Source organism: Perognathus longimembris, chromosome 11 (assembly GCF_023159225.1).
Source record: "Perognathus longimembris pacificus isolate PPM17 chromosome 11, ASM2315922v1, whole genome shotgun sequence".
NCBI lineage: Eukaryota > Metazoa > Chordata > Mammalia > Rodentia > Heteromyidae > Perognathus > Perognathus longimembris.
Window position 1 is genome coordinate 42,379,978 of NC_063171.1, and position 14,639 is coordinate 42,394,616.

At 42.1% G+C, this 14,639-nt stretch overlaps 1 protein-coding gene across 1 annotated transcript; it reads left to right on the plus strand.

Annotated features, from left to right (window-relative positions):
* Positions 1-209: 209 nt before the first annotated feature.
* Crnn (cornulin) lies at positions 210-3,116 on the plus strand. The gene is made up of 2 exons (XM_048358229.1): positions 210-347; positions 1,383-3,116. The coding sequence occupies exons 1-2, from the start codon at positions 210-212 to the stop codon at positions 3,114-3,116; spliced, it is 1,872 nt and encodes a 623-aa protein (XP_048214186.1).
* Positions 3,117-14,639: the final 11,523 nt, after the last annotated feature.

A 14,639-nucleotide genomic window follows, 5' to 3' on the forward strand; every position in this document is an offset into this window, starting at 1 on the left:
GTGTGTGTGTGTGTGTGTGTGTGTGTGTGTGATCCTTTTTCCCATATACACAATGCACTATGGAAAGGATGAAGGTAGCCAGAGAGACTGAAAGCAGGCGTGAAGATGCAAAGAGAGACCTAAGATGCAGATGTGCTCTAGGAAACAGCAGAGGCTCCAACTATGGGGCTATAGCAGGGCTTTCCATCTTTTCCAGCTTGGCCTCACAGATGCCTCAGTTACTGCGAAACATTAATGGAATCGTTGAGGCCTTCGGACGCTATGCCAGGACAGAGGGCGACTGCACAGTGCTCACCAGGGGGGAGCTGAAGAGGCTTCTGGAGAATGAGTTTGCAGATGCCATCGTGGTATGATGTACTGGGGAGGGGGGGAGAGAGGAGGGATAAAGAAAGAAAGAAAACTTGTGTGCCTACAAGAGCTCTGAAAGGGGAAACGGGGGGATCCAGGCCTGCCAGTACTGATGGAGACTGTGGGTTGTGTGGGCAGAGAAAGTTTAGGGGATTTTGATAGGTTCGCAGCCTTAGAGAAAGAACTGGGCCTCTGATTTGGTTCTTAGCTTTAATTACTTCTAATTTCAAGATGAGATTTTTAAAAAGACTCTAAAAGGGATAGCTCAGGGAAAATAGATACTTGTAAAGGTCCAGAAAGGAAAGCCATTGCTGTTTTCTTAAATTTGACACAGAAAACATTTCCCATATATGTCTGAAATTGGATTATTTATTGATCATTCATCAAAAGCATAAGCCTTGTCTTGCATAGAGCTCAAAAATATTAGCTCACTGACTATACCAAAATGAGACTTGGAGCATAGCTCTGGGAGCCCCACCCAACAAACCAGACTGATGGACACTCTCTACTCTCTTTGGTTTGCATCTAAAGCAATCAGGACAGCAGTCCCCAGGGGTAAGGATGCCCATCCTTACTCAATCTACTTCTACATGCTCAGCACAGCCTTACTGGACCCGATGTATGCCTTCCTGGGAGAATATTAGAGCTCCAGTGAGAAGCATTCTGAGACCTCATGGGACCAGGGTCCTGCTGTGTGTGTGTGTGTGTGTGTGTGTGTGCTTGTGTGTATGTGGTGATTGCCACATAGACCTCAGTGCCACAGCAAACTCGCTCAGGAGCCCAGACAATTGCACTATGGACACATTTCATTTCTTCAATGCATTTCTATCCAATTGTCCTGTAGGCCATTCATGGAGGACATAATAACACAAAGGGTGCTTCCTATTCCTGAGGGAGAGACAGGGTTACTGCAGTAGGTGTGCGGGCTGTGATGGGATTCAGAGGATGGGGTTCCCCATCTGCAGTGGGTAGAGCTGACTCCAGGGGATCCTCCTCAGAGGAGACATGCTAACTCAGCCTCATCTTCTCCCCAGAAACCCCACGATCCTGCCACGGTGGATGAAGTCCTGCGTCTGCTGGATGAAGATCACACAGGGACTGTAGACTTCAAGGAATTCCTAGTCTTGGTGTTTAAAGTTGCCCAGGCCTGTTTCAAGACACTGAGTGAGGGTCCTGGAGGTGCTTGTAGATCTCAAGCATCTGGAAGCAGCCACTCTGGGTCCTCAAAATTGCTGCAGGAAAGTCAGAGGAGCAGCACTGAAGTAGGGAGGGATGAGAGATGGCAGCATCATGAGGGGAGCAGCTATGAACAGATGGAGCAGGCTTCTAGAGGGCAGGACAGGCCTGGAACTCAGTACCAGAGAGAGGAGAGGGCGAGCCGGCAGACTCAAGCCAGGGGGCACATGGAGCAGACCCAGAGAACAGGAGATGATAAGAGTCACCAAGACAGAGAGGGGAGGAGAGAAAGGCAGTCACACGTGGGAGGACACACAAATGAGAGTACAACTAGAACTGCAATTCAAACGCAGAGAGGTACATCCCAGACTCTGGAGAAGGACAGGCACCATCACACAGGAAGGACCAATGTCCAAATCCAGGAGTCCACCCATGGCCAGACCAGAGGGAATGAGACACATGGTCAAAACAGGAGTCAAAACAGCCAGGCTGTAGCAGGCGGGCACATGGAGGCAGGGTCATATACTCAGACACACACTCAGACCATAGAGCAGAGACAGACAGGAAACACTGGCATCCACACCCAGGAGCCCATCTATGGTCAGACCAGTGGAACTGAGACTTACGTTCATGATAGGAGGCAGACCAGCCAAGTTGTGACAGGAGGATACATCCCAACACAGGCAGGGTCACAGACTCAGACACACACCCAAGTCATGGAGCAGGACAGAAGTCATCAGACAGGAAACACCAATAACCAGACCCAGGGGTTCACCTGTGGCCAGACCAGAGGAACTGGGGGCCATGGTCAAGACTGGAGCCAGACCAGCCAAGTTGTAACAGGAGGACACATCCCAACACAGGCAGGGTCATATACTTGGACACACACTCAGACCGTGGAGCATGGCAGAAACCATCAGACAGGAAGCACAGGCATACAAACACAAGAGTCCACCTGTGGCCAAACAAGAGGAACCGAGAGCCAGAGTCAAGACTGGAGCCAGACGAGCCAGACTATGACAGGACACAATCAGACGCAGACTGGGCCACATACTCAAACACACACCCAGACTATGGATCAGGATAGGAGCCATCAAACAGGAAGTACCAGCTTTCAGACAGAGGAGTCCACATGTGACCCATCCAGGGGGAGAGAGGTTCACAGTCAAGACATGAGTCAGACCAACCAGGCTAGGACAGAAGGACACATCCAGACCCAAGCAACATCACAAACCCAGACTGTGGGGCAGGGCTGGAGCCAGAGTGTAAGCCATGCAGGGGCTAGCGGACAGGGACAGACCCAGATGCAGACAAGTAGCAGTCAAACCCAGATACCAGTGGGCAACTATGACCCAGGAAAGCCAGGATCAGGCAGTCAGGACCAGACTGGAGCCAGATCTGAGACCGGAAGGCAGAACTGGAGCAACCCTCATGCCAGTGGGACAGGAAGACAGAATGAGCAAGACACAGAGTTTAGAGGGGAGTGGGTCGATGACCACACAAGGGAGATAGTGATCCGAAGTCAGGACCAGGGCAGCCTGCATTCTGAGCATCCTTCAGCACAGGTCAGGATTCAGCCTAGTCAGAAGTAAAGGAGAATGTCACAGTCACGAGACTGCATTCCCTCTTCAAATGCAGCAAGCCACAACTCTCTTTAGTTTCCACACTTAGTACTAGAAGACAACGGTAAAAGGGTTGACTTTCATGCCCTGTCCACTCGGTTACCACATCCTTGGACATCAGCGCTTAATGCCAGTTCCTTCCCTTTTAGGTCTTTTCTCTGTGGTCATTTCCAAGAGGTGCTTTCAATTCTAAACTCCTCTCTCTTACCTGCTTTGCTGTGCAGACCCCATCAGAAATGAGGAGACATGGAGAAAGCCATCCCTTTGGGCTGGATTCTCCTCAGCGTGAACGAGTTTTTCTCAGGGCTGTTTTATGTCTGCCATCTGTCTACTGCCCCATCCATCTAAGTGTATCAATAAAACCTTTCTAAGCAGCTGACCTCAGTGTTCCCTTCAGTGACCTCTGTTGGTATAACAGGCTATAAATTATAGGGCTAAGGTGAGGATGACCTGGTTATAGCCCCATCCCCTGAGGAGAACTGAGAATGAGCTGAGATTAGTAACTTCTTGTAGGAGGTTCTGAGAATTAGAAAAAGTCAAAGGGAGGTGTCACACCTTATATTTAGCAGTGATGAATCATGAATATGTCTCCAAAAAAGGGACTTTCTGTGATGGCTTTTAAGAGAGTTCTAGAGGTAAGTTTACTCTTAGTCTTTTACTACCTCTATTCTAGAGTGCAAAGTGTCTCCTTTATACAGCTGATTTGAAGTTACTGGTAACTTCAGTAACTAGGGGCTACTCAGAGCTGGGCTGAGGAAGGGAAGAAGACATTCATTATTGAGCACTAAGCCAGGAGCCAGATCCCCAAGTTTCCAGCACTACTTTCTTCTCAGGTTCAGCTGTGACCTCTCAGAATGTTCTACCCACTGGATAGAAATGAACAGGATAGGAGAGGATGTAATAATAGGACAGAAACTCTCAACTCTGGTTTACTGTAAGAATCACTGAGGAAATGGTTTTAGGAATTAAGGGTTAAACCTAGTCTTTGAGAGCTGATTCTTAAGACTTCTAGTGAAAACTTCATGTATTTTTAAGAACTTCAGGGAATGTCTGCTTTTGACAGTACAAAAGACAAGATATTCTGAAAAGTATCTCTTACTAAAATAACTAGGTCTTCCATGAAATGTATTTTTCACTGCATTGTCAGTTCCTGGGGAAGAAGAGGAAACTCCAAGGGCAGAACAAAATGTGGTAAACTGAGGGACCACTTCCAAAGTTGTCCTAGTCTCGGGAAAAGCTTACCTTATATGGTAAAGGGGCTATGTGTGTGACACTGAGGTGGGGAGAGTCTTCAGCATTATCAGTGTCCTTAAGAAAGTGAGGGCAAGATGTTCAAAGTCAGTAAGAGGATGGGTAGTGAGGGAGCCAGAAGGTGGAGCCATGTTCAAGGAAGCAAGGAGCGCAGGCGCCCTCTGGAAGCTGAAGACAAGAATCCCTCCTCCCTTCTCCCAAATCCCAGAAGGAATGTAGTTCTTCCAGAAACTTTATTTTAAATTTCTGGCCTCCAGGGCCTGAACAGACCACATTTTTGTGGTTGTAAGCCATCAAATTTGTGGTAATTCGTTTTAGCAGCCATAAAAATCTAACACACAAAACAAAAGCCCAGAGCTGAAGGCAAGGTAAGGTTGTTCCTTCAAACACAAATTAATTTTATATCCCCTCTACCTTGCCTTTGAATGCAAAAGCAAAAGACCAACAGCAAAGAGCTTGCAAGAATTCAGCAAATATATTTGCCATAATCTCTTCCTTGGGTATCTATTAGAGAATGAGAACACACACATACACACATATGTGTACATGACACACCAGAGTCACAGTCTGATAATGCACACTTAAACATAACTTAAAGAATATCACTTCAGGGGCTGGGAATGTGGCTTAATGGTAGAGTGCTCGCCTTGCGTGCAAGAAACCCTGGGTTCAATTTCTCAGCAGCACATAAACAAAAGAAGCTTGAGCTGTGGCTCAAGAGGTAGAGTGTTAGCCTTGAGCAAAAAAGCAGCCAGGGACAGTGCTCGAAGCCCCAGGACTGGCAAAAAAAAAAAAACTCATAATAATAATAACAATACCACTTCAAATTGACACTGAGGAAGGAAGAAGGAAGGGAGTGTGAGAAAATTCTAAAATTCTAAGAAATTCCAGTCTTATATAGGATGAATAGAGAATAAAGAAAGAGGGGATATAAGGCACATAGTACATAAACATGAAACATTATAAGAAAAACATGAGCTTTCCTCAACACAGAAAGATATTCCAGACATAAGCAACCAAAACAGACAAGACAGAAGGATTACTTAGGAATAGAACATATATTTGCATAAACATGACATGGAAAACTATGATATGTTGGTAGAGTAGGAGGTCATTTGTAGTGACTTATCTCTTTATAAAAAGAACAGGGTTTTTGTATTATAGCTATACAATTATATTCTCTTTTCAACAGACATCCAAATCAGAGAGAGAGAGAGAGAGAAATTTAAACAGATATAAGTTAACATATATTAATTTATATTTACATATACTAATGTTAATATGTTTATCTGGAAAACTCAGATTAAAACAAAATTTAAAAAACAGAAGTCATAGCCTTGATCTCAGATTGGGTCAAAAAGTTATGAACTTATTTAATAAGGTCATAAAAGGACATTTTAAAATGTAAAGTCCATAATGTTGCTTTTTACTATCTCTAGATGCAGTGACAGTCAACTCTACTCATCTCTGGCAAAGCAGAATCTATAGGAGATGGGAAGATCTACTTAACTAAAACCACAGAAATTATAGAAAATGATGGTAACTAGACATATAAGGGTTAACTGAAAAAGCTAGAAAATACCCCAAAATAAAATGAAAAGAACATGTTAATAATTAATAAATAATTAATAAACATAGGTACAATTGTGAAATATTTAATAAACATATTAATTAATAAAATTACAAGGGAAATTAACAACAAAAATCAGAAATACAATACCCAGGGTACCAAAATCAAAGACAGTGACAACAGGGGTAAACCATAGGAAAGAGAAACAAAAGAAAAAAGAAGTAATTTCACATAGTACATTAAAAATCACAACAATGAAAAACCTCCTGCTTCCATATCTTGGACTTCATTTTGCTTAGCACCATCTTACCCTAGGTATTGTACATATGTTTATCTGAATTAGGGAAGGGAAAGGGAACATCAGAATTGTGGGACAAAGGACAAAGGGTCAAGCAATGCAACAGGGAAATTCACAAGACAATATGTTGGAAATGAACTGTACAACTGGGAGGGGGAGAGAAAGTGAGAGGAAAATGAGGGAGGGAATAACAAGTTTGACAGGAAATGTACTCACTAACGTGCATGTAACTGTAACCCCTTTGACATCACCTTGACACGAGTTCTACCACTCCAGGCCCCAATCCTTGTACTTAGAGTTTGTTTTTCAGATTGGGTCTCACACTAACTTGGCTGGCCTCAAACTGCGATGCTCCTACCCTACCTCCTGCAGCTGGGATAACAAATGTGCATCACCACACACACTAACCAATCTAATTTCCTTTAAAAAATGAAAAAGGCTGCAAGTGAAAATCACAAATACAAAAAATGAGAAACCGCAATGGGCAAAACACAGAAGCAGACAGTTCACAGAATACCAAGCAATCCTTAAATGCACTTGAGATGCTAGAGTCTGTTTATAATACTAGAAATGCAAAGTATAAACAATATCCTGAGACACCATTTCCCAACCTCAGCAAGACAGAGACCTGACCATTTGAGAAGAAGGTTGTGGAGAAGGAGGCACTCACACTTTCTGGCAGATATGCAAAATGATACAGACTCAGCCGAGGTGAGTTTGGCAATATTCTCCATTATCACAAGAACCCATCGTATTCTGCTGTTGCTTCTGCAGCTAAAATTAGGCCTGCAAATAGCAGCATCCTATAACTACCTGTTGAAGGAATTAAATGATCTGACCTTTCCTTCCACATGTATGAACTAATACAATCCCTAGATAAATCTGTGGCCATGTAAAGTTAGATATAATCAAACCTGTATCAAGTAAGAAAATTCAGTTTATTTTGAGTTGTCATTGTCATGCCCTTAAAGATGGGCAGAGCTAGGATTAAACCCAGGTCTTGGGGAAGCAAACATGATAGTGTATCACACCTGATAGGGAAGCACAGGCACCAGAGAGTGTGAAGAAGATACTAATTCTCAGGATCCACATTCCCAAGTACTCTTGAGGAAGAAGGAGACTATGAGCAACCAGCTCTTTCAACAGTCATGTTTCTTCTTGCAAACTGGAAGGCAGGGCTCATGAACGCTAGTCCTAGCCTCTGGACTTGGCAGGTAGGAGATGACTGGATCTTCTCACCGTGACTCAGAATGAAGCATGGTGTCTTCCCTACATTTCTGGATCCACTGCAATCAGGTTGCTCCATCCCAAGCCATGATCCTTCCATCTCCTTTTTAGACTTGTTGAGCTTTCTCCAACTTTAAGGTGTCTCCAGAGATACTTCTTTCAATGTACATGTTAAGTTAGAGCCAAAAGGGAATTTTTAATGCAATTTTATTATTGTGATTAAGGTGATGTACAGAGGGGTTACTGTTTGGGTTTGTTTTTAATACAGAGACTTAATGGTAATGGGAGGTTTGTTCAGAGTCTTTGAGCTAGACTCTTCCTTTTTTTGAAGAATGGAAGACTCATCCTCTCACCTCACACTAAACATAATAAACTGCACCTAATCATATAAAATATAATTTTTAAAATATAATTTTTGCTAAGAATGTTTTAAAAAGTCTCTTCTAATTTTAAATTATTTGGATGTAAGTAGTATATTTACTTGATTTTTAACTTGGACATCATTGCAATTACGATGTACTTTCTTGACCCAAACAATCTGCCTTCAAAGTTCCTAACAAAAAAATTCTCACTAACACTAAAGTTAGCAATGAGTGAGATCTATGAAATTTTATTTCTGGATACTTAAACACTTATATATTTCCATTTTGCAGATTTAAAATATTTGGAGTACCTACAGAGAGGTGTCAATCTACTTGTTTTTTACTCATATGTTTTTGTTGGCCTTCGTAAAGCTCATTAACTCCAGTCACATGGGCCAGGGTGTGGAAAAGTAACCTTGTCCTCAGGGATACTCAGGCTGAGGCCCAGTATACCAGAGTAGGTATACTGCCCTACTGCCCCCTGGTGGCAGTAAAACCTAGCATCTGAAAGGAATTTGCTTCCTCTGGAATGGGAAGGTGCTTTAAATGGGTAGATTCATCAGCAGATCGATCCCCTGCACAGCAACACCCAGAGGAAATAGCCCTGAAAGGTTAATAGTGACCCATGATTAGGTTTCCCCAAGGATGTTTCTGCATTTAGGAGCACCTTCACCAAGCTGTGCCCACTGGCAAATGGCTCCCAGTATCTGCATAGCTACATCCTTTTCCAGGGCCTTAGTTGCACGGCATTAAAACTGCCTTGCATATACTTTAATATCTCAGCTAGAAAAGTATGTTTCTGATGCAGCCCCTATGGAGAAAGGTGTAAGCATCTCATGGTTTTCTCTTTACAAGGCTGATAACTGCTTCTCTTAGGGGTCCTAAAAGCAAAGCTATGGCCTACTCTTGTACTGTGGATTGATCTCAAAGCATTAGTGGAGACCACTTGCTCTGTGTGGCACATCCTTAGCCTTCCCCGTTTTTATATGAGCTAAAATGAGTAAAGAGTGACACACCCTTTGCCATACCTCTGCAAAGTGAGCAGGGTTTGGCTTGGAGATGGCCTATCCTATTCATTTCCAATGAACAGAGGGTAAAACACTAAGAAACTACAGGCAGCTATCTTTGCTTCTAGTGTCTGCCCAAGTACTAAGAGTTTGCAGATTTCTAAAGCCCAATTCTTGTGGGGTGAGGTCTGAGAGGTGATAAGGAATTGTTGAAACAGACAAGGTAGCATCATGGCTGAAAAGGCCCCATGTCTTCTTCTCACAGTACTATCTCTAGGGAAAGGTGCTTCCTGTTTCATGGTGCTCTCAGGGAGTACAGGCAGTTTTGAGTACCATGGCTCTGAGTGAAATGTGGAGGGAAAGCTGTTCCAGCTAGACACCCTGAAGTGATAAAGTAGAGCCACCTATAAATGGAGTGCTTCTTGAAGAGGTCTCCTGGGGCCCAGCATAGCGACACACATCATTACAAGTCTCTGCTCTTCTGTCTGGAAAATAAAGGGTCCCGTTAGGTAAGTAGAGAGCCACATGCTGTGCTGGACCCAAAGCTTTGCCTGGGCTTTGTATAGTCTTGTATTGAGCAGGCAAACACTCGGCCAAAGCATGTTTTTAAATGCCTAAAGGATGATTAAAAATTATAGCTGTAAATGATTAATATATTTATTTCAGGAAAACTATAAAGAACACATACAAAGAAATAATTTTTTAGGAAAACAATACTATGGTCCAAAATAACCAGTTACTCCTAGGCTCTCCTCTATCTGCAAATTACTATGTAAATATCTCTGTAAAATGTACCTTTATATGTGCAAATTTATACGTAGAATTATAAATTATACCTCTATGTATAAAAAATTCAACGTATGCCTGTGTACAGATTATATTTACATTTGTAAACACATATGCATCACACAAATACACATGATCATGATTCATGACAGACCAGCTACTCTGAACTATTTTCAGAATTTACAGTACCATGTGTTAGAAAGTTTGGTGTTTAGGACTATGCCAGGTTACTGGAGTTCACATCTTTTGCTGCAGGCCTTGTAACAGGTGTGCCCTTGATCAAGGTACTTGTTTTAATTATCTCACCTCTAGAGTGGGAAAAATAACCTGGTATCTCTACTTAGGTAGGTGTGAGACTAGATAGATTCATAAATTTATTGCCTGGCATATGATGTGGAAAACCCTTAACAAATGTTAGGAATTGAATGATGCATTCTTTAAAGCTATTTATAGAGCAAAGAATGTTTAAAGGAGATGTTACAGATTATGTTAATCAAATAGTCCTTACCAGTACAGCAGATTCTCATAGGCTACTCTCAGTGGCTACTCTGACCATGGTGTATCTTTGGGAATTTCCATTCCAAAGAAAGCTTACAAATTTGAGATGAATCAGTATGAATGTACTTATGCAATGCCAACTCTCCTTGCTTCTTTCCTGAGACCTGTTCAGTCTATCAGGGAAAACCCAGCTTCTTACTATTTCATCTCTCTCTCTCTCTCTCTCTCTCTCTCTCTCTCTCTCTCTCTCTCTCTCTCTCTCTCTCTAGATTCTTATCTGTGAGATTAGAAGGAGCTAGGCAGCAACTCTCTAATTGGCTTATTTTTTCCACATGACTCAGGGAGGGAAATGGAGAATGTATAGTAGGAGAAGGCACAGTCAGCCAGTCACAATGACTGCAGTTGACTTGGAGATGAAGTTTTAACAAACTAGAACACTCTAAGCCCACAGGGAAAAGGGAAATCGGTTTTGTTTTATGGTACATTTCATCACTTGGGTTTTTTAAAATCTCTTCCATAGGAAAGTCACCATATTGCAAAGGAAAATTCCCATGCACAAGTTAATCTAGTTTAGTTTTCAATCTTACTCCCAAATAGAAATAATCACAAATAATAAAAATGCTATGTGACCTAACTGATTTGTATGTGACTGAATTTATGGGCCTATTATAAAATGAACCAGACCTACTCATTCCATCAAGAAGCTAGCATGACCTTAATAGCCATAATAGGACATACTTTGAAATAATTAAGGAAACTTAGCTTGGAATGAAAAAAACCATACCCTAAGCCTGTGTACCTTCTTAGATTAATCTGAGCTTGAGAAGATTCCAGATGACTTTACTACTGCCATCAAGACTTCTGTGAATGGGCTATTTGAGCTACATACTCTGGTGCAAAGAAATGCATAATGGAACTCTACTCACCACATCCATAAGCCCCTCCCCTCAAACACTCTGTCATTTCATCAGGAATCTTTCCCATTGCCTGCCACCAATAACAAACACATAGTTGTTCTTATATGACAGACAACTAAATTTGACTTCGATTTTCCATGACACATCAGCCAACGACTCACTGCTCTAATTGCCATCTATTATTCCATGATAATATCAGTACCCATACCCACTGTTGGAGCATTTGTCATAAGAATGGGTGTCATAAAATTTAATTACACCACCTTGCCCACAGTCATTGAAAAAAAATAAGTCACACCTTCACATAACATAAGGTACTAGTTGTCCCCCATATTAAGCAGCAATGGCAGCAATCTAAGGTAAACCACAGATTTATGTTTTTCCACCCATGACCTAGTCTTTCTCACTTAACTGGTTTGAGCCTTCTGCCTCCTCTCTAAGGTTTGGCCATCAGATTAATCTGATGGCTTCTCTGCTCTACACCCTGACATAAACACCTCTCCTAGGTGGATGTGGGGGCTGCAGGTGGCTCTGCCATGATGTGTGATCGCTGTTGAAATAGATCTGTTGATCCAGTTCCACAGCATGCCACAAGAGCTGAGCCCACACTTCTTCAGAGGGAAATTCTGACCATCCACCAAATGGAAGCAAATGTCATTATCCCTCTTGAAGGGGTAAGCCTCACCATTCCCTGGATCCAGTAAGTAATAATAAAACATGCATGCAACACACATGTCTACACACACACACACACACACACACACACACACACACACACACACACACACACACACACACCCCACAAAGGCTATAAAACCAAGTGTTAACAGTGGATTAGGAAGCCTGGATAGTGAAACTGCAAGAGACTTTAGCATCCTTCCTTACAGTTTCCTGTATTTTACAGCTTTTCTATTATGAACACTCGTTGCTTTTGTAGCAATAAAAGAAATGTATTTCTGGGCTGAGAATGTGGCTTAGTAGTAGAGTACTTGCCTTGCATGCATGAAGTCCTGGGTTTGATTCCTCAGTACCACATAAACAGAAAAGACTAGAAAATGCACTGTGGCTCAAGTGGTAGAGTGCTAACCTTGAGCAAAAAAGCTAAGGAGAGTGCTCAGGCCCCAAGTCAAAGCCCCAGGACTGGCCAATAAATAAATAAATTTAAAAGAAATGTATTTCTTTAAAAATCATTCTTTTTCTTCAAGGAGCGGTTATCAAGGAAGCTGGCCAGTGGTGGCTTCCGCTGGTCCGACGGGAAGTCGGGTGTGCGGTGCACAGCGGGACTTTCTCCTTCCCAGGACCTGCCCTTGTTCTTCACAAGGTAGTTTCATCCTTGCAGAACTCATAAAAAAATCTCTCGCCCACACATGAGCATTGCTGACAAGCATTTACAAGCTCCTTAAGTCTCATACATGCATTTATGGCTGTTGTTATGAGGAATTGCTCTTGATGGGCCCAGGAGCTATGTGTGAGCTGTCCTTCCTGATTAAGAGCCGGATGAGTCAAGGCAAGGCTTTGTGTGGCAGGAGCACAACGCAATAAGACAAGAACCGCAACAGAAGGCAGCCATCAGAATTCTGCAGTCTGACCACTGGGCAAACATTCCTCTGGCCCTCCATTCCTTCCTGGGTCAGGTGAGGGGCTTGGATTAACCATGACAGTCTTCCTGCAAGCCAACTCCATATTCACATCCTCCAGGAAGCCTCCCTGGTGAGGGTTCCAGATTCTGGGGCTCATCTTAGCCATCATGGTTCCTATATGTATCTGTAGGTTGTGATCAAGCGGTACATATAAATTTTCTAGCCATTTTCATGTGTGTCCTCAACTGAGCCCAGAGTCTGCACAAGGTCTTCTAGTCTTTTATCTACCCTTCTCTTCCCAGAGAAACCCAATCACTTGTGATTGAACAGGTCTCAACAATTCACAATCCAACAGACTCTGTATGATCTGTGTGTAACTTATGTCCTATTTAGAATCTACCACTGACTCCCTTTCATCCTTAAATTCTAAACAGACTTTTCTCTGTCTTTCTTTTTTTCTTGTCAGCCTTAGAGCTTGAACTTAGCCTGGACACTGACCTTGAGTTTCTTTTGCTCAAGGCTAGTGCTCTACCACTTTGAGCCACAGCTTCACTTCCAGTTTCCTGGTGGTTAATTGGAGATAAAAGACAGATTTTCCTACCTGGGCTAGTTTTGAACAGCAATCCTCAGATCTCAGGCTCCTGAATAGCTAGGATTACAAGTGTGAGCCACAAGCACCCAGTAAGACTTTTCCAAGATTTTTTTTAACCCAGTCTAGTTTCTTCTTTCTTTGCCAATCTCATTGTTGTTATGTTTTACTTCTTTTTTTTCTTATGTGGCATACTTCATACACTGACTATATCAAGCTTCCAGAAAGTTCTTTAACAGGCACAGGCCTTTGAATATGCTGGTCTTTCTTCCTCCAGTTGGCAAACTTGTTATCATTCAATACCCATCTCACATAACGAATACCAGCAGTCCCTTATAACATGACTTATAAACATGCCATCCCAAATATGTAACTTGTAGTAACTAATTTTATTTTTTCAATCAAGCAAGTATGTTTCTATTATCTAACTTACCACATTTGCTGTCTACATTTTTTTACATATTTCTTCAGTCTTCCTGTTGATTCTATAAACTACTAGATATCATTCCTATAAAATGCATTTCTGTCCATGTAAGCCAGAGCTGGTGATTACTTTTTACAACCAATAATCTTAACTTGTAAGACAGTGACCTAGCAATCCTTTAATGAGTGGCACTGAGTTCTGATATAGAAGGAAGTGGGAATACAAGGCTTCAATCCTGTTCCTCAGGAGCTCCCATCTGTGTGGAAAAATAAAAGACAAAAATTCAAGGTAAAACGTGAAAGATTTATACAATCTGAAGAGAAACCAAGTTGAACAAGAAATGTACTCACTGCCTTACATATGTAACCCCTCTGTTTTGACAATAAAGGAAAAATTCAAGATAATTAAAGAAACCATGTGGATAGTCATGAAAGCATATCTTAGATCTATGAGAATTCACAAGATGAAAAACGTAGCTGCCACAGGGAACCCGATGACGCTTCACAGAGGAGGTGACATCTGAAGAGGCAGCGACGAATCAGTGCCAGAAGGGACTGGAATCAAACTGCCTGTGTACAAACCCTTTGTCTAGCACACATTGGATATGTAAACTTGGACAAGTTATTGAATGTCTTCAGGCATCTACTTAGTCACCTACAAAATCAACAATAAGAGCACCTACTTAGTAATACCCAAGGGTTGTTGATAGAATATTCAGGTTTGATCCCACCTTTCCACCAAGCGTGTTAAGCTTTAAGGAATCAACTATCTCAAGCCCAAGTCACATCTTCAGTCACTAATTTACAGATCCACTCTTCCACCCGCTAAAAGGAATACTCTTTTTATCCTAGACCTAAAATGTATCTTAGCATTTGCCAATGCATTAAATTCAAACCAGCACTATTTTAGGCTTAGTCTTTTTTGTCATTGAAAAAGAAGATCTACTCTTTTGGGACTATGCTGAATTACTAGCTCGAAAGCTAC

What these genes read in the sequence shown, in the direction of transcription:
- Crnn (XM_048358229.1), top strand. Translation starts at nt 210, where the DNA reads ATGCCTCAGTTACTGCGAAACATTAATGGAATCGTTGAGGCCTTCGGA. An exon ending in AGTTTGCAGATGCCATCGTG is followed by an intron (nt 348 to 1,382) that starts GTATGATGTACT and finishes TCTTCTCCCCAG; the next exon opens with AAACCCCACGATCCTGCCAC.